The following is a 20,612-nucleotide window of genomic DNA, read 5'->3' on the forward strand; positions in this document are numbered from 1 at the left end:
AGGAAGTATAAAAATAGGAGCAGTATATACAGTATTGACAATAAACAGACTATTAACAAAATTGCACAAGTGGAAAAATGATATTGCACAGTATTATATATATAAATATAATACTGTGCAATATAATTTTTCCACTTGAGTATATATATATATATATATATTTATATATATTTATATATATAAATATATATATATAACATTTTTCTTTCTTTACTCATCAGTATTCAGATAATATGTCATGACTCTACACACTCTGATACAGTAGGTGGTGGTATGCAGTTGATTTGCAAAACACATAGAAGAAGAAACGTCATCACGTCGGACACGTAAGCGCTTCACAGCAGGGATGACGTGTTTTTGTAGGCCAACCAGGAAGTTAGCATCGCATTGGTTCCCCTCGATTACTGCAGAAGTTAAACTCTGTGGCCAACAAAACGTACACGTTTTGTTCAACAATTTAATATTCACAAATGAACACCACGTTTACGATTTTTCTGAAGCGTGAAATCAATCAGACAGAAGTAAAAAGCGAACTACATCGACGAGATGGACTAGTCAACGTCATGACGTACGGAGTCTGCGTGATGACGTATAGTAGTCTCATTTAGCCACTTGATATAGCAATCGCCTTTTTTATGACACTTAAACGCTTCCAAGTGCACTAGTGGGATATTTATTAACGAATTTATATCGCAGAACAAAACTTTTAAATCTATTAATCATGTGTTCGCCACAGACCTTATTTCAAGCATCTAACCAGAAAGCCCATTCAAAAAGCCCATTGACTTCCAGACCAGGGAACCGGAAGTGCAGGAATGCTAACTCATTTCCGGGTTTTCGGACTGTAAACAACGGTTCACATGGATGTACTCAAGATCCTGTAAACTACTGTAACTCAAACTTTACAACTTTTTAGATTTATCAATGTATTGTCATTTCCAGTTGTAGTTTTGTCCTTCAGATGGTAGCTTACTTAGCTACCCTATAGAGCCAGGCGATGGTTTGCTGCTTTGCCCCGAGATGCAGCCACAAGTCATCGTATGGGATCTGCTCGTTTTATCGGTTCCCGACGGATGTTGTCCGGTGGAGACTCTGGGTTCGGTCCATCAGGTGAGCTCACCATGACAACACCTCACTGACTGGCTTTACATGGTCAGGGTGAAACTGTCATGATGCACAACGTCAGTAGTGTTTTAACATATCACAGGATTTTCTTGAAACAACCATAACATTTTGCATAACCAGAGAAACAATTCCTTAAACTGACATCTGATGCTCACTAATATTAATTGTCAGGTCGCTTTTGGAAAGCTCTGCATAAAGTAAATAAATCAATAACTAAAAATGCTACTTTGTTTGAAGATAATTATGCAATAATTATGAAGTTTAACCATTACTAATAGAAATCATAGTTGACATACTGAAAAATGCATTAATGAAGAAATGTAACCATTATAATCTTGCAATTACTGCAGGTGTAAATTGTGGGAGCATTATATTAATAATTGATTTAGTGTGCACCCTGATATTTGTGTCTAAATCTACTGTTACGGACATGTGCAATAACATGCTCATCACTCTGTGCAATAATTCTATGATGCTGTGCAATAATTATATAATTATCTGACGGACACTTTGTGCAATAATCTGGCAAAACTGTCATTTTATAGCTTATTTTTAAATTGTACATTTTTATTATTTTATTCTAACGTTTTTATCTATTCTTTTGTTATTATACAGTTTGTCTTGCACCAACAAAGCCAAAGAAAATTCCTAGTATATACCTCTTACACCTGGCAATAAACACCATTCTGATTCTGATTCTGATCTCATCAATATACATATTGTATTTTTATATTGTATTATTTTTATATTTATATTGCAATATCTCTTTCTTTATTGTATTATCTTTTCATTAGCACCTATGGGATTGTCACAATCTAATTTCGTTGTACTACACAATGACGTTAAAGCGCTTGAATCTTGAATTTGTGCACTTGGTTATTGCAGACTTAGTGCTCTTATGTGTGAAGGTGTAACTTCATGAAACTAATATTATATATCTTCAACTTCCCCCCCCCCAGGCGAGCTGACAGGAAGCCCAGTCCCCACTCCCGCATCTGTAGTTGTCATTTTCCTTCAGGAAAAAAGAAAGCCCCTGTTTTATTCCCAAAGGAAATCCCCGTTAGACAAAAGACTGAAGATCATTCCTACTGCTTGAGGGATGGAAACCCTGATTGGAACGAATTGGCTCCAATAGAGATGGATGAAGTGGAGGAAGGAGCTATACAGCTTGTGACTGTTAAGGAGGAAGCTGTGGAGGATCCTCAACCATTTACCAACAATCTGGAGGAACCATCATGTAGTATAACGGTTGAAGAAGAACTGCAGTCTGAACGAAGATATAGGATTCAGCTTGAGATCCAGCTAGAGCAGTCCAGAGCAGAGCTGATGTCTCTCAAGGAAAAGCAGAGTTACAGTCGTGACAGGTATTCTGCGTCTCAGCTGAGTGAAAGTGTTCTTCGGATGGAGACGGGATTACCAGATAAAGAGACCTTCGGTGCTGTGTGTCAATTTGTTGCTCGTTATGAAGATTCCATTACATACCAAGCTGGTTGGAGACCCAAAGAACTCAATCTTGAAGACCAGATTTTCATGACCCTCATGAAACTCCGTCACAACTACACACACCTGCACCTGGCTGCGCTCTTCCACTGCAGCGTACGCGCTGTCAGGAATGTGTCGATAACATTCATAGCGGTTCTTCACAGGCTCCTTTTTAGAGGTGCTCTATCGAGCCCCCAGGAAGTGCGCCGGGCTTTGAAGCGAATTTTACATAGCGGACAAACGGTGGAATTACAACTTCCGTGTCCGTCACGTGATGCCGCTGGGCCCAAAAAGACTTCTTCCCATAGATTTACATTGGGAAAGAGGCGTCTGTAAGTTTGCATCAGTAATAGTCATTTCCCCATAGGGACACTTCACATCCAGCACCATGGAAGACGCCACCAGACCATCTGGAGATGCTCCCAACAATCCTGATGGAGAGAGCCACAAGCCTGACTCCTGGACTGGCATCTGTGTTGCAGTGGTGAATGCCAGTCCCCCTCTGTACAGACAAAACACCATCCAGTGCTTGTTTCTGCCCCAGAAGAAGAAGCAGAAGTGAAGCAGTCACACGCTTGGACTTGAGGAGAGCTCCAAAGTTGCTGGCAGTCAGCCTCTCCTTAACAAATGCCAGTTTGGGTTGGTCAGTTGTTGCCACCTGAATGGCCCTCTGTTGCTCCTCTGAAAAGGCCGCGCTGGCCAGGATAGCCTCAGGTCCCTGATGCTCCACAATTTTAGGAACAGAAAGCGTTGTCAAGGTGTATGGTTCCTCTTCTGGCTCAGGTGAGAGAAGTCAAGACATTCCTGAGAACCTGCACCAGAAACTCCTGTGTTCTGCCAGGTAAAATGACTGTTTTTGTCAAAGGAGTCTGGTTTGAAGAGCGCATAGATGATGGCTTCGGTTCCGTTGTGAAGGGTTGTCGGACAGTAAAGCGGTGGAAATATTCTAAATATAGAGTACACTTAAACTGATATTGATTTTTTTTTTAGGTGGCTAAAATACGTTTTGCTGCTGCCCCCGTCCACAGCTGTACATTGCTTAGTTTCCTTGTGGTAACTCCTGTCATCCAAACTATCCCTTTCATTTTAATAAACTTATTTTATGGGAATTTGTGTGTGTCTAAGTGATTGGGTGTTTTTTACATTTGAGGATGTTAATTGTAGTGTTTGCTGTTGGGGGGAGGTTGTATTCTACTTCTTTCTGGTCAGCTCACAGTAGTACAAAGTGATAAAAGTTTGAATTTGTAAAATCTACTTAATGACATTATACCAATATAACATAGCACAGATCAGGTGAGGACACTTATCTGTTGCTGCCTTTAAATTTATATATAGCAAAGCTGGACAAAGTATTTGAACATTATGACAAATCTTGAGCTGCTAATTTTTTTTAGTATGGAGGTTATATTTTCTTATTAGTTTATTTAGTATATATCTTTTTACTAACATGTTTTTGCACTATGGAACTGTGATGCTGGAAACTTGAAATTCCCTCAGGATTAATAAAGTTACTATCTATCTATTTATATAATGTTAATAACAGACCAGCATACTAGTCTATAATGATGTGACTATCTAACACTAACAGGGCTGCCAACTTTTCAATTTAGTTTGGAGTGAGAGGCGGTATCGGTGAAGTAAGTGCATTTTATGAGTAGGCCTTCTGTGATATTACCCACCGCAGAGGTCAGAGGTCATAACTCCTCAACCCCCAGTCATTTATGTTTAAAAAGTTCAGCCAAATTCACAATTTTAAATTGTTTATATGTGAAAAGCCAATTTTAATAATCACAGTCAATGATGCCAACCTCCAGACATCAGAGTCTAAATGATGCTGATTAATCACTCGGACTTCAGTTAAAAAGTTCGAACCGGAGTAAAAAAACATCCTTAAACGTAGCGTCCTGCTGTCAAACTTGTCTGTATGCTGACTCGCTGAATTCTGTTTTGTGGTTTACGATGCTTTTCCATCATTTCTATTTGACGAGATGGATTCGTGAGATGACACAGCTGTTATAGCTGGAATATCCCATTGGCTTTTTGTCGAGGGACCCAGTGCGATGCTAACTTTCTGGTTGGCCTACAAAGATGTTGTGAGGTTATGTAAAATTATCAAGCGGTAAATGACTGTACAGTGCTATCCAACTCATTTTTAGTAATAAACAAATGAAGCAGAACTTTATCACAACTATTTTTGTCAATGTAGTAATCCCAATCGTACATGTCATCTCATGGGAGGCACCACCAGGCTTATGGATGCTGATGGTGTGACAAGTTATTTTTGAAAAAGGCCCACAACTAATCCTCATTTCAAATGTCAAGAGTTGCATTTTCACAGACAACACAGCGCTTTATACTTTTCATTTTTGAATTGCTTCTCATGACTTTTGATACAAGGATTAATACTGTGTTAGCTAAACAAAGGCGTTTCTATCTGCATGTCCTGTTTAATAACCTAATACATACATACAGGAAGAAGTTGGCAAAAAATCCTTGATGGGTGTTTAAATCACTAGCTTTGACCTGAGAAAGAATGACTACAATATAGCACTTTGACCTTGTGAATATCTGAGGTTCAACTCACTCAATGATCCACAAGCATGAATTATAACGTCATTTTTGAAAACAGGCACAAGTTCTTCAGCTTTGAACGTATCAATACGTGATCCAAAATGCAGTCCGTATACAAAAAAAGGTTGTGGTCCCTGTAATTGTTCATTAAGATGTCATGTATCATAGTGGGACTTTGAAGAGATGCACGATGTGGTAAATGGTCTGTGAGGTTAAGAAGTGAAAGGTTAAATATCCTCATATCATATCGACACTTTTACAGGAAACCTCTGCAGAGCTCAGAGGGCAGGAGGTCAATCAGAGTCCAGCAGTGGTGAGACTATCGCCTCCCTTACTTGCCAGTTTAAAGGTTACAGAGGCAATGGCTTACAAAGGTAGTCAAGAGAAAGAACAGTCCGACCCATCAGCTGAAAACAGAAAATGTAAGAAGAGAAAAAAAAAATCTTTGCTGTCGCGATGCACTCCTCTGAGAGAAATAATGATTGTTCCCTTTGATTTGAGATGATGGTCATTGAGGTTTATAGAGTCAGGATGGATACTGCATAGTCAACAATCAGTGACTGGAGAACAAGTTCCCACGAGTCCAGTCGTCCTCTCAGTTTAGCTCATGATGTCCACACCGATGATCTCCTGTATCTCTCGTACCACAATGATGCGGGCCAACACGTGCTCCACTTGCTGACTTGTGAGGGGCTGGGATGAGTACCACATCGGGCTGTTCGGTGCGACGACAGGCTCTGGAGTCATGTAGTATGCGTCGTTGCGTCCCTTAACGCTTTGAGGACTGGAAAAAGAGAAAGGAGTTAAAACGATGGGTCAATTATTTTTTTGTTATTTATATTGTTCTCTAGCTTTATAGTGGTGTTTTTTATGTATTCAAATCCAAACATTCAAATTTTGGTCAAAGTTTGTATGTTTTAGTGTCAAAATGCTGTTTTCCCCAAAGCCTTCTAAAAACGTTTTCCCATGTGACCTGAGGTAGGTTACTGAATGATGACGCTGCTATATATACACACAGTATATCATTATAGTCAGTGTATAAACGTTACATACAATAACTTAAATGGCGATCGACATGCTCCCAGTTTGGAGAAGCAGACGGAAGCAAAGCAATGTACTGCTGTGTGGACGCGCGTTACAAAATAACACCAACTAACCAATTAATGCAGCGGTAAACCAGCAACTCCCTTGTTCCTTGAGGTTAAAATTATGTTTTTGTGAATTGAGTCTGGTGGCTTTGAAGACCACAATCTAACGGCTTCAGTTCCCCGTCGGAAAAGGCTGTCCGATGGCGAGGTAAAGCGGTTAAAATATTGAAAATATATATACACTTGAACTGATAGATTTTTTTTAGGCGGCTAAAATACGTTTTTCTGCCGCTTCCGTCCACAGCCGCTTTACCTCGCCGTCAGACAGCCCATTCCGACAGTAACGTTATACCGTTATATCGCGGCCTTCAAAACCAGACCAGACTTAATTCATAAAACAGTCATTATACCTTTTGGCTATATCTAAAGTGAAGAATGATCCAGTTACGCAGGATTTATGTGATTGAGTGTCACTCACCATTTGAAGAGATAAAAGTCATAAAGTTTAATGGGGCAGCGAAGAGGATTCTCAGGATCCTCGATCTGCTCTTCATACATGTCATCAGTTCCTGAAACAGATGTCACACAACAGGTCAGCAACTTCTGCTGTCAAAGGCGGCGACTCATAGCAAAGACTTGCACATGAGGCTTACTGTATTGAGCACCTTTCTGTGCTGCGCTGTTTGGACCTTGTCCTTTGAGAAGGCGGATACTGGTTGCTTTGTCCTTGGCGTTAGCGGGGTTCTTCCTCGTGTGTCTTAGGACCTTAGAGAACGCTACTTTCATGTGCTGTTCAGGTGTCGTCAGGTGGAAATGCCTGTGACAAACCACACACAGTGATTAGATCTCAAATACACGTCTGTGTCATTTAAAAAGAACTGATCCAGGTGAGACGCGGTTACTCACTTAGTGTTGAAATACATTAGCGTTGTGAGTAATGTGGCTGGTGAATGTGCACCAAGCTGTTTACACTCCCACAACATCTCCTCGGTCACATGACTTGGGATAACGTAACCTAAAATGAAAACACACAATGAGCAATCCCTTTTTCTATAGAATTAAATAAAAAAATGGAAATGTTGATTCTGTCTTACCTAAAGGATGGACACTGGGTCTCCAACCATTCAGGATTTTGTGTAAACACCCACAAAAACGTGTGTAATATGGATCAGAGAAAATATCATCCACGCGTCCATTTTCGGAGAGATACTAAAAACAACAAAAAACAAACGTGCAGGTTAAAACTTCAAGTAGACAGCCTTTTGGCATGACACTGTTTGAGCATGGGGATACCAACCTTTTGTATGCACAAGAACACATAATATAGAACATCGGATGTGAATTGCTCTTCGTCAGATCCTCGCGCCTCCTGCGTCATCAGGGAAAGACCCAGGTTTAGCTCCGCTACTGCGCTGGACACCAAGTCTTCTTGAAAACGCAGGGGCTGACGACCTGTACGCGGCCACAGACAGATGAGCAGAGGCAACGTTTTTATTAGCACCATAACGTTTACATGCTTATTTCTCAGTGTCAACCAGAATAAAAGTTATTAATGAGCACAATATGAACAGCGAATACATCAGGAATCAAAACTGACATTTCATTGCTTCCAATGGTTTGATTAAGTATAGGAAATGATAGATATCAATGTTGTTGACAAATTTCACATGCGTGTTTAAATACTTATTGGTTGACTTACGTCCTATGGGTGCGAGCTTTGTCTTTTCCTGCTTGTTTAGCTCCGCGTTTTTTCTCTCCACCCAAAGGCGCCAGACCTCCAGGCCTTCTTCTGGCTTCAGGCAGATAGGAACCATAATCTCTGTAGGCGGTTCGTCATGACCCTCTGTTTCTATGTGACCCTGCACGAGACCGAAATAAAAGCGTCACAGTTGAGGATTTCTGGGAAAGACGGCGGCAAGGATAAAACTCATCTTTGTAATCACATGATGATAATTCCGCTAGATAACAGACCTTTTCAAACTGAACAACATAATCTTTTTAAATGGGCCCCTTTGTATTTCCTGTTGCAATACTTGTTAAAGCAGTAGCTGACAGGAAGTAGACTTGGACCAAAGCTGTTGCCCTCGCAACAGAATGGCAATGAAAAGGTTCATAGTATAATTAACCAGGGATTAATTGAGATTAATTGTTTATCCATTTTATGCATTGAGCTATGGAAAAACAGGGTACCCAGCATAGGACAAACTCAGTTAGTGAAAAAGTCAGTCTGAACCTGCAGATGGAGCTGCTGCTCTTGCCCCTCCTCTCCTTGGTTCTGCTGTTGATTTGGGTCCCATATGTGCACCGACTGTGCAGTGTTGTACGTCCCTCCTACAGTCTGCACCGCCACAGGGATGTGAATGTTGCCGTTCATGAACTGCGCTGGGAACAGGGTCTGTACTATTTCTTCCTGTGTCCCGGCGGAGGCCGACTGCAAATTTGCGGACCTTGATGAGGAACTGGAGGACAGTTTGTCCTTACCGTTGGTGGTGGTAACTTGCATTTGGCTGTATTCCTGTGGTATGGCAATGTGAGTCACCCCCTGCTGCTGTGGAGTGGAGTACACGGGGATGGTCCAGGTCTCACCTGTGGGACCCGTGATTGTTCCTGTAGTGCTGTACAGCTGAGCGCTGTCAACTGTGAGCAAATCTGGTCGTAGCGACACATAGCTTTGCTGCTGCCCTTGAGGGATGGCTAGAACCGTGGCCACCTGCTGGCCCTGTGGAACAGCATACGACACAGCTACAGGTACATCCACCTTACGCTTCTTGGCAGGTTGGAGAACAGTTGAGACAGTGGCGGACCTCCTCTCTGCCTCCCTGGGAGAGTCTTGCTGCTGTGAAGGAGACATGGCCTCTATGGTCTGAATCTGGATCTGTTGGCCATCTTGTAGCTGAATTTGTTGGCCACCTGGTAGCTGAATTTGCTGGCCACTCTGTAGCTGAATTTGTTGGCCACCTGGTAGCTGAATTTGTTGGCCACTCTGTAGCTGAATTTGTTGGCCACCTTGTAGCTGAAATTGCTGGCCGCCCGGTAGCTGAATTTGCTGGCCACCCGGTAGCTGAATGTGTTGGCCGCCCTGTAGCTGAATTTGCTGGCCACCCGGTAGCTGAATGTGTTGGCCGCCCTGTAGCTGTATTTGCTGGCCGCCTGGTAGCTGAATTTGTTGGCCACCCTGTAGCTGAATTTGTTGGCCACCCTGTAGCTGAATTTGTTGGCCACCCTGTAGCTGAATTTGTTGGCCACCCTGTAGCTGAATTTGCTGGCCATCCTGTAATTGAATATGTTGGCCACCCTGTAGCTGAATATGTTGGCCAGCCTGAAGTTGAATTTGCTGACCGCCTGGCAGCTGAATATGCTGCGTTCCTTGTAACTGGATTTGTTGTCCTCCAGCTACAGCGGCAACCAGCTGCGCCTGAATCTGTGGAAAAAAAGTCGACATTGTCACAAACCAGCATCACATGGATGCACTTGATATGGGTGACTGTTTAAATAAACCCCGTACCTGCTGCTGCTGCTCCTCTGTGAGCTCTCCCTGTTGGACAAAATGGGCTGTTGAGATTCCCTGCAGGTCCTGCTGAGAGGGCGAGGCCACCTGAAGAACCTGGCCAACTGTTTGGCCCTGCTGCTCCTGAATCTGAACCTGGCACAGAGGGAGAGATTGAAAAATAATCAGGCATGTCAGCAGTCATAAAATGAAATGACTTTCTTTACTGTTCACTGACACTTTTTTCTATATAACATTTTTAATTTAGATGATAAAGTGAGTTTATCTAGAAAATAATTATGACATTTCTGATAATAAAATGTGAAGCTGCACTAATACAAAAACGATCAATACTAAGCAGGTAAAACAGTCTACATGTCACAGTGTATCAGTGAATTTAACAAACTGATTCCTTTCCACAGAGAAAGTTACAGAACCGTGTTGTTTTTTGTTAAAGTGAAAATCCACAACAGAGTAGTTGTCTCTTGTCCACAATTGGCTTAGGTCATATTTAAAGGATTTAAAATGTTAAGGACATAGTGACAGACAAGTGCAGCCACATCTGAGTGAAAGTATCAGAGCTGAGGGAGCAAAGCTACTTCACTGCAGCTTAACTTTAACTTATAAACTCAAACACCACACCGCCTTCTCATTTGTTTTCCTCTTGGCAGTGAGTAATGACAGTTTCTGGACCCTGCAGGCCCCCACACACACGTCTTGTGCAATTTCAACATGCTGTGCGTTCCAATACCCAAACTACCATACTACGGCAGTATGCCAGAAAAAGATCTATGTCCCAATACATAGTATGTCAAATGCAGTATGTCAAAAAATACCAGGATGTACTACTGCATCCGGTCACATTTTGCAGTATGCAAGCCAGCATGCTTTTCTGGCTATTCTGATCCACAATCAGATACAGTATATGAGCAAGAGGGTCAAAGTTCAAGACGAAATGTTATGACGAAGTAGTATGTCCCATTTGTATGCATACTGCATGCAACAGTACGTACTTTGTGACGGCAGCTGCTTTATGTACTAAAAGTAAAAACTAAAAAATATGCGATTCGGAATATAGCCATCGTATGTCATAGTACGAGAACCGACATCGGTATATGCACTAACCTGCACCTGAAGCTGCTGTTCAGACTCTTGATGCACAGACAGATGAGGTGAAATCTCTTCCGAGCTCACCTGTACCTGTTATAAAGCATGCCCATATAAGAAGTGCAGCAGATTGCGCCACAGTGAAGAGGACAGTAATATAATTCAACATTAACAACCCATAATGGAAGAGGGGACCTGCTCTTACCGGACAAGCCAGCTCTAAGAGAGAGCCAGCTACCTCTGTACTGTCTGCGTAGACACAGTTGGTATCCTGCTGCTGCTGGTACACCATGGCTGTGGTGGTGGGTGCCCCTCCCTGCTGGCTGAACTCCTGCAGCACCTCTGGGCCCTTGGAGAGGGACTCCAGGAACTCCTTCATCCTGTGCTGAGGCACAGTGCGGGCCTTCTGCCGCACATACTCATCAAAGGAGACCACCCCACTGTCCTGCTCGTTCATCCTCAAATGACCTGGAGAGAGACACACATTTACAAACATGTGAGAATCAAATCAAGTGCAAAAACAGCTCATATTTATACTGTATTTAAAGCATCTATAATAAAGATCCAATGAAGAGGGGACAGTGCAATTACATAAACAAGACATAATTAGCTAAATAATGTAATTTAAACCCCCTATTAGTTAAATAAGGGGGACGTTTATAATAACATAGCACACAGGCCACATTATGACTATGCTAGGCTTCAATCAACTTTACACTAGTTCAGCATCACAGTCACAGCTCACAGTGCGTTATTATAGTACGAAAGGAACTTATAGTTAAATGTTTATAAAGCATCAATAATACATTTGCCTGACTTTTATGTCCTGATTGTCTAATAATACGTTACAGCTACTGGTTAGCATAGTTAGCTTCACCATGCTAACAAGCCACTGTTTTGTGACGTTAACTTGTGTTTAACATATATTTATATATATATATATATATATATATATAAACTGAATTATGCAATTAATCTACATATTTCTTCACAGCATAAGTTAACAAAACATGAAAGTAAACAGTCCATTCATTTTATACACAACTTTACACTAGTGCAGCATCACAGTCACAGCTCACAGTAAGCTGTTATAATATACAAAGTTAAATGTTTATAAAGCATCAATAATACATGTGGCTGACTTTTATGTCCTGATTGTTTTAATAATACGTTACAGCTAGTGGTTAGCATAGCTAGCTTCACCATGCTAGCAATGGCACTGTTATGGACAGTTGGCTTGCTAACAACGGCTAACTGTGTTAAACACACATATATATATATATATATACTGTGAATTATGCAATTAATCTACATAACATAAGTTAACAAACATGAAAGTAAACAGTCCATTCATTGCAAACACAACATAACACGCTAAGCTAACACAATGCTAACGTTAGCTTAGCGTCATGCTAACGTTAGCTGGTTAGCATCGTGCTAGCTCGACGGCTCGTCTGGATCCTGTCATGCTACCTTAAATAAAAACGAAATCCTCTCCTTTCCGCCAAGGCACGGTGTTTAAAAGTGAAAAAGCCGATAATCGTCTAAGAGCTACTAGCACAAGCACTCCGTTCAGTCAGCTACATAATGCGGGACGCGGCGGTGAAACCCCGCAAAACAACGATTAGATGGAGATAGAAGATGTAACAGCAGCGAGGAGGAGGAGGCGGCGGGCTGAGGCGAGGTCTGACGTCTCTCTGCTTTCAGAGGGAGAACACTAGTTTCACAGCTCCAGTAGAGATATCCAGTTAGATCTTGAGTGGTTTTACTATAAGCTTACTATTAACCTCCTCTGTGTTTATATCCAGTGAGATATATATGTCACAATGACGGAAGTTAGTAGGCCCCGAAAACACAACGCGACTCCTCTCAGTCCGGACTGCGCTCTGTTCCTGTGTCTCTGCCAGGAGACGGACGGCCCACCGCGGGCTGCTGATGTTAACTACAACCTCTGAGCTCCCATCCTTCTCAGGCAACACCATGCAATACACAAAAGCTGTAATCATGATGCTTCATCACAGTTCAATGTTTGGTTATTCAATTCAGAGTCAACTCACATCATGAATAGTTGGTGATTTGGAGCCGTTCAATATGATAATTTTCTTTTATCTGGCACTGAAAGACAGAAAGAGAGGAAATAACAGAGAGGAACATATGCACTCATAAACATGCAGTCAGATAGATAGATGGATGGATGGATGGATAGATAGATAGATAAAGGCCATAGATAGATTGATAGATAGATAGATAGATAGATAGATAGATAGATAGATATACTGTAGGCTATAGATAGATAGATATAGGATATATATAGGTTATATATATATAGATAGATTGATAGATAGATGGATGGACAGATATATATATATATATATATATAGATAGATAGATAGATAGATAGATAGATAGATAGATAGATAGATGTAGGCTAAAGATAGATAGATATAGGCTATAGATAGATAGATAGATAGATAGATATTAAATCTGAGTGGAGAGCATTCATTATAGACTATTTCTAAAAGAAGAAACCAAAATGTACAGTTCACTTCAAACTTTGCTGAATTTGTTGTTTATTGACCTCACGATAACCTCTATAGGCCACAATACCTATGAGATGTGGTTGAAAGCTCTGGAGAAAGCTAGTAAATGGACCTTATTTTTTGTCAGAACCACCTCTATCACTATATTTTTGACTCTGTGCAACAGGACTCTGGAAAGCAAGTCATTTAAAACAGACACATAAACACATCTATGAAGTGCAGCAGTGTTTTAAAACTCTTTGCAGGGATGTTGTGCTGATTTGAAGGCATGTACCTTTAACAGGATCTAACTTCCCCAGTCTGCCTTAAAGAGCCAGGCATGTGCTGCTGAGGGCCTCCCCCAGTGCTCTCCACAACAAACTGCCTCTCGCCCGTCTTAAGGTGGACCAACACAGATCCACTGTGTGCATAGGCTGAGTCCTCTACACACTGGAGAGGAAGGAGTTAATTCCCACACTCACTGCAGTCTGCAGGGGCTCTCTGATGGAAGTGGTGGTGGGAGTAATATATGTATATTAATATTTTGTTCTGAAATAAATTTGCTTAAAGTGATACTGAAAACATCATCTAAATGGTGACTAATACATAGACATATACATTTTAGCGTACAGTAGGCCTATGCATAACATCTAGCCTGCTTATGTCATGTCATGTTTGGCATAATCCCTCACATGTGCATACTTTTCAAACTAATGAGTTGTCATGAAACATAGATTAGCGTGTCTAGTTGGCTTCACCTTATCACTTCATGTGACTTTGTGCTACTTAATGTAATCCTTTAGAAAGGGATTTACCTTAACACAACTGTTGTGGAGAGAGAGACAGGTGAGGCTTGTGGGCTTTTATTTATAGTCAATTATTTGCTAAACTAAACTTTCTTTTTTAAAATCTACATATGTGAAGACAAGAACCAACCATTCAAGCTTTTTTTTGTCAGAATTGGCACCTTGTATTTTGTTTTTTTTGCAGGTGACATCAGGTTGGGAGGCTGCCAAGTAGCCAGCCGGTGCGGTAATAGGAATAAGACGTCAGCTTGATGGCTGTGAGCATACCTGTAAATCCAACGGGTTCAACCCTCACTGTGATGATCTTTACGAACCACATCAGATATCAGATTGTACTGCAGATAGAGGTGGAGTGCTACCGATGCCACACTAAAAGGAAACACAGGTACAGCTGAGTTATTTGGTTTTATTGAGTTTTTCTTCAGTAATCTTTAGTTTATGGGAGAGGTTGTTTTAGCATTGGGATATTGTGTTTTGGTAATGTTATGAAATGACTGTTAATAGTTGGAATAGTTGGATAATCACCCACTTGTTTTAGAGATTTCAAGTAGCCTTGTGTGTAAAGCTTTTTGAATGCTTTACATTATTATTGCAAATGCGATGCATTTTTCTTTGCACCTGAGGTTGCATTTGGGAATACAGGTCACCTGTAAAAAAATGTTTATGTCATGCTGAAAATAACATTATTAAGCATTATACTTGTGCTTTATTGTCTATTTTATTCAGTTTTTTCTTTTATATCGTGTGATTTGCATTTCATTGAAGTGGCAGCTTAACATTTGCGATCAAAAGGTCACAGACAGATCAGACTGGCTCATGCTGTGAACCTCCAAGCTGTGTTGTATTTCTGCTGAGACAAACCCTGCACAGATGTTGTGGAGTGAGCAAACCCACTGGATTACACCGGGGAATCATTGTCCTTTATAGGATTGAAACGCAAGATTAATTATCTGGGAATCTGTGTGACTCTTCACACCTACCTAACCGCTAAAATCTTAAGTCTTTTACAATTATATCAAACAGTGTACTGTAACAATACTGCATCCTGTTGATACAGAATAAGGGTCTAATTTTGAAGTGGAATCGTTCTATTAATGTAATTTCTACGGCTGATGTCAACCTGACTGTTCCTCTCTTTCTTCTATGTTGTTCTACAGGTTTTGGACGTGATATCAAGTGTTAAAAATGGGGCGTTCATCTTTGCTCTTCATTACGCTGTCTCTCTCTTCACTTGGAAGCCTTATTCAAATTTCACATTCACTGGACAACTCAGTCCGAATAACTCGAAGCGCGGGCAGTGAATTGATGTTCTACTCGGAGGGCAGCAGTGACTCTGTGGAGGGCAGTGGACTCAGTGTTGACAGTACAGCATCACAGACACTCGTCTTTCCAAAGAAGTCTGAGCGAGCTGGCAATGAAAACCATTCTGAGTCTGGAATCACATTAACTACAACACCAGCACTTACCCTGCACCACTCAGCTGACAAAGCTAATACTTCCACTACAGGATACACTCACTCCAGAGTATACATGATCTCAGAGGAAGAAGGCAGCCACGTAATGACTGAGGAACACTTAAAAGAGAGTCACACATCCAAAGTAAATGAAGATTTTCCGGAGGGTAAGTAAACATAGTTAATTGAAGTCAAAACAGATGTCATAAATTCCTAATTAATTTCCTTTAAAGGAACAGTGTGTAACATTTCGGGGGCTCTATTAGCAGAAATGGAATATAATATTCACAACTATGTTTTCATTAGTGTATAATCACCTGAAACTAAGAATCGTTGTGTTTTCATTAGCTTAGAATGAGCCGTTTTTATCTACATAGGGATCTGGTCCTCTTCTCAGAGTCCGCCATGTTGCGCCACCATGTTTCTACAGTAGCCCAGAATGGACAAACCAAACACTGGCTTTCACGTTTTTACGAAATCCATGATACCGCCAATCACCGTCTGACTTCTGTCCTAAAGTAATGTTATTATTGTAAGGATGGCCTCTGAGCGAGGCGAACAGCGTTACAAGCATTTTGCACTCAGCGCCTCACGTTACCGCAGTCTTGGAAAGGGAGGAGTGAGCGGAGGTGTACTCAGTTGGTTTCAATCCGCAACCACACCACTAGATGCCGCCCAATCCTACACACTGTGCCTTTAAATCAAATGTAATATGGAAATACTCTCATAATTCTAAATATATGTATTCCTCTTTCTCCCTCTCGCTGTCTCTCATTTTCAGATTTGGACAGCCCTAAACTCTTTGTCCAAAACGATGCGTTAACTCCCACAACGAACCAGAACCTGTCAGGACCTGCAGGCCCCTGTGTGCTTAGTCTGGGTCCTTGTGTAGTTATTACAAATGGCACCAATCTGCTCTGGGATGACATGAGACGCACACTGGCATTTGCCTGGGAGCTACACGTCTTTGGATCAGCCGGCCTCTTCATATTGATGGCAGCCCTGGCAGTTGTGGGACTGGTCGGTGCGTGCACTCTCCCTCAGCCCCTCCGTGACGCCCTGATTTTGGCAAATGCTCTCCTAATCCTGAGCGGAAGCCTGCGTGGCTTCCTCCTTCTACTTGATCCTTATGGCACCCGTCAGATCCTGTCTCGTGCCACGCTGGCTGCGCTCCATAATGTTCCTCTGCAGCTCCTCCTGTGGGCGCAGGTTGCCCTCACACTGGTCGCACTCAGAGGGTCTAAATTATTACTTTTCCCGCTGAAGCTGCAGCACCAGCACCCGTGGGTGGTTGGAGGGCTGGCTGTATCACATTGCACTCTATTACTTGCAGCAGACCTTTTCTCTCCAACGTTATCCCCCGCTCTCCCTCTGTTGCTGCAGACCCTCTCCCTCTGCTGGGGCCTCCCATTCTGCATGGGAATCCTCATCAAGTCTTTTTCTCATCTACACCCCCACCTCTGGTCTTCTCTGCCTCAGTGGGCTCCTTCACTGAGGATTGAGAAGCGTGCAAAGCGAGTAACAGCGGTGTGCGCCTTCTTCGGGTTTCTCTGCTTCAGCCTGCAGATGTATAGTCTCCTCTGGCTTTATGGGCTTCTGGGGAACTGGAGGCGCTTTAGCTGGGGCTGGTGGCTCAGTCAGTTTTGGGCCAGGATTCTTGAGTTAGCTTGGGGATTTTCACTGCTCGTCCTGGGATCCTGGATCTTCTGGACAAAATGTGGGGGTCATTCAAGGGTCGATCATCATGGGCAGGACACAAGTGAGGTGCCTACAGCGCCGAACGAGACCAGATTGTGGGGTCGGGTCTTGGCCAGCATACAGGAAGGACCACTAAAAAACTCTGAGAGAACCTGGGAGGACCTGATGCCAAGCAACTGGGCAAAGTATAACCTGTCTAGAAGAGGTTTCAGCAACAACTTAATGTGTCAGTTTGACGATCAGCCATCCCCAGACTACACACCTGATCCTGTCAGCACTAGCAGCTCTGACTCTCAGGCTGCACTACTGTTGCACAAAGTTGGTGAGCGCGAATGTGTTCTTTCACTTATAGAATTTGACATGCGGCCTCCGTCTCCCATTAACCTCAGGCGCAGCATTGACGACGCCCTTCACCATGGACAGCTTGTAGCAGAAGGGCTGTTCACATCTCCACCTCCCTCTTGGACACAAACTATGGCAGACACAGCTGATGGAAATGGTGGTGCAATAACTCTCCCTCCAGCTTATTTTGGCTACGATTGGACGTTGGACACAGAGCCTATTTCTGCGTCCCCGCTGATACAGCCACTCAGTGTCACAACTGATTATAATGGTAGTGTTGGAGCTCCAGCTGCTGCACATCAAGGAGAAGAATTTAACTCAGCAGGGATGTATCAGTATGACTGGTGTGAAGACGAAGTCACAGACCTCTGAGCTGTCTCTTATGTCAGGAGCACCGTCTATCATCTAGCCTCCATGAACTGGCACAATCACATAATGTGGACAGTAACGCTCTCGCAAGACTCATCTAAGCAATAACTGATTTACTTAAAATTGACTTGAATGTAATCAAATTAATTAAGATGTGTATGTTTTGGAAAATATAAGGGTGACGTCTGACTTCCATCTTAAATATTTCAATGTTTGTGTTTTCTAGCACAACTTAATCCACAAGTAAAGTGCATGGAAATGATTCCCAGTGGACATTATGAGCATTTCACAATTGATAGAGTTTTATAATGTGTGTTGCTATATGCCAGTGTTATAACCAGTTTTTAATCAGTACGCCTCTCTCTTATCAGATTAGTGTCGTAGCTTCTTCACTGATTAAATGTCATGTGCATTTGTTTGGCTCACCTTTGATAATAAGTGAAAGCTGCATTATTTTCTTCTGCAAAAATGAACATGATTGTATGTTTTCATTGTGTATAAAATAAAGTGAATTTATATGAGTTACCTTGATGAATGTGCAGAAATGTTGCATTAAAACATTGAGAACTGCAGCTGGAACTGTTTTATGTGTAGCAAAGTTTGCAATTCATAAATGCATTACTATTGTTCTAATCTCCTTCAAAGGCTACCGACGATACTCATAAATCAATTTGACTGAAATGTGTTTTTTGAAAACGTAATCTTAACTGCCTTTTTAGTTGAATTTATCATAGCTAGCATCAATGCATTTATGATTAAGTACACCCAGTTTAATCACTGAAACAGGTTCATACAAGCCTGGGTCAAAATAACAAGAAAGCTGACTTTTTTCTTTCTTTCTGAGGAATCTATCTGAGAAACAACTAGCCTATTGGCTTGTCTCATTCTGATAGCTTAGCACAGTGGTTTTTGAAATTGAAAAGAAGATGAGGGGAAATGCTATGCCAAGAAATAAATAGTAGTATTGTCAATGGGTTTTTAAAGACCTGGCCATTATAATGTTATTGGGGGGGGGGGCCTTGGCATGGAAATGTTTGGGAACCCCTGGGTTAGGCTACCTCACCAAACTGGCTGTGATTGGTCGGTCAATTAAGACACATTGAACACTAGCCTATGTATGATGCTGTGTTACCACCACCCTCTGTTTCCTGCTTCCCCTCTGGGATGGTAGTGAAGATGGGTGGTATCACAGCAAATTATCTCAAAGTTAAGGGTTAGTGACTTCACATACTGGCATTTTATTGGCTGCTTTAGAGTTATTTTCTCATCTGTAATTAAAACCATTGCAGTGTCTGACACGTGGAAGTCCCTTTAATCGATCTGGAGCAGTTATGGATTTGCTGTTTAAGTGCTCTCTGGAGGACTGAGGCTCACTGCGCCCTATAACAGAGACTTGTGCATAGAGATCAAGGTATGGTGGCCCCTCTTGTGGTTGAAAATGGAAGTGTGCACATGCTTTTGAGTTACTCAGTTTGTGTCCTTGCAGGATGAGAAGTATTTACTCTCTCTGCTGTTGGCGGATGTTGAGCTCTCAGTCACATGCCCTCCATTACCGGACATTAAGGCTATACTACAGCAACAACTACGGCTCCTAGTGGTGATGGCCAGGTCCTGCAGAATCCTCAGTACCTCCAATGTTTTCTTAATACCCAGTGTTTCCTGGGCCGACTCCTCCTCCTCCACCTCCCAATCCTGCTCCTATAGGGCCACCATTGCCACAACATCCACAGCTTCCATCAGGGGATGCCACAGACTCCAACACTGAAAATCAAGAAGCACCTGCAGCTCAGCACCATGCATTTCCATTCAGTATCCACAGTTCCCTCTGTTTCCCAGCTCTGTACCACCAACTACTGCCAGTAAAAACACTGCTGCTCCCCGGCCCAACTACCTCAGATGCTGCAGTATCCACAGTATCCATCTCCCCTCCCCACAATTCCCCATGGTACCAGGAATTTTCCATCCAACAACCCCTCCTCTTGCCACTAGCTCCGAGGCTTTGGTAACCACACCTGCCACCACCACCAGGCATGATGGGAAGCTTTGTGTTCCCCAGCAGCCACAGTTTCCCCCTCAATATTCTATGCAAATTCCCAAAACTCCCGCTGCCTCCACAAGGTCAAGCTCCTCAGGATCCCAAACCTGTAATCATATCTGGGTTATCCTCAGATCCCTTTGCTGTATCCTCTTCCTAAGTATCCCTCTCAAAGACCCAATACTCTACCTGCTGCTGCTGTTACCACCTCAACAACCAGTGCAGCCAACACTCTGAAGCCTGCAGCTCAAAATCCATTTAGTAACCCACACCCTTATATGCCAGCATACTATGCTCCTCAGCAGATTCTCAATCCAGTATTTCCTGATCCTCCTGCAAACCCAGCTCCAGCTGATCAGCATGAACGTCAGCCCATGTACCACGCCATGCCTCCATTTTATTTGTTCCCTTCTCATCAAAGGCCAAAATCCGCTGTGAGAAGCTGGTAAAGGTTCTGCTGATGGTTTCCAGGAGCTTCACAGACTGACCTTCATGCATTTTGGTTAACATCACAGATTTGGCCAGCAGA

At 42.3% G+C, this 20,612-nt stretch overlaps 3 protein-coding genes across 8 annotated transcripts; 2 read left to right on the plus strand and 1 right to left on the minus strand.

Annotated features, from left to right (window-relative positions):
• Positions 1-238: 238 nt before the first annotated feature.
• On the plus strand, positions 239-3,716 carry LOC141767907 (uncharacterized). Its single transcript, XM_074635644.1, has 2 exons — positions 239-1,110; positions 2,085-3,716. The coding sequence occupies exons 1-2, from the start codon at positions 998-1,000 to the stop codon at positions 2,941-2,943; spliced, it is 972 nt and encodes a 323-aa protein (XP_074491745.1). The 5' UTR covers positions 239-997; the 3' UTR covers positions 2,944-3,716.
• Positions 3,717-4,350: 634 nt separating this feature from the next.
• LOC141767876 (transcriptional regulator QRICH1-like) lies at positions 4,351-12,857 on the minus strand. 6 transcript variants are annotated; one of them, XM_074635581.1, is made up of 12 exons: positions 12,641-12,857; positions 11,066-11,328; positions 10,879-10,953; positions 9,772-9,909; positions 8,500-9,687; positions 7,966-8,125; positions 7,564-7,718; positions 7,361-7,475; positions 7,173-7,281; positions 6,932-7,083; positions 6,745-6,835; positions 4,351-5,962 (listed from the first exon to the last, which is right to left on the minus strand). In XM_074635581.1, the coding sequence occupies exons 1-12, from the start codon at positions 12,840-12,842 to the stop codon at positions 5,779-5,781; spliced, it is 2,832 nt and encodes a 943-aa protein (XP_074491682.1). In that variant the 5' UTR covers positions 12,843-12,857; the 3' UTR covers positions 4,351-5,778. The 6 variants fall into 6 exon arrangements, with proteins under 6 accessions (XP_074491682.1, XP_074491673.1, XP_074491711.1 ...); XM_074635572.1 differs by having other exon boundaries at positions 6,920-7,083; XM_074635610.1 differs by having other exon boundaries at positions 6,920-7,083; positions 12,648-12,792.
• A 548-nt stretch (positions 12,858-13,405) lies between these two features.
• LOC141767898 (proline-rich transmembrane protein 3) lies at positions 13,406-18,214 on the plus strand. Its single transcript, XM_074635632.1, has 3 exons — positions 13,406-14,570; positions 15,343-15,806; positions 16,421-18,214. The coding sequence occupies exons 2-3, from the start codon at positions 15,371-15,373 to the stop codon at positions 18,049-18,051; spliced, it is 2,067 nt and encodes a 688-aa protein (XP_074491733.1). The 5' UTR covers positions 13,406-14,570; positions 15,343-15,370; the 3' UTR covers positions 18,052-18,214.
• The last annotated feature ends 2,398 nt before the right edge of the window (positions 18,215-20,612 follow it).

Source organism: Sebastes fasciatus, chromosome 1, assembly GCF_043250625.1.
Source record: "Sebastes fasciatus isolate fSebFas1 chromosome 1, fSebFas1.pri, whole genome shotgun sequence".
NCBI classification, from domain to species: domain Eukaryota; kingdom Metazoa; phylum Chordata; class Actinopteri; order Perciformes; family Sebastidae; genus Sebastes; species Sebastes fasciatus.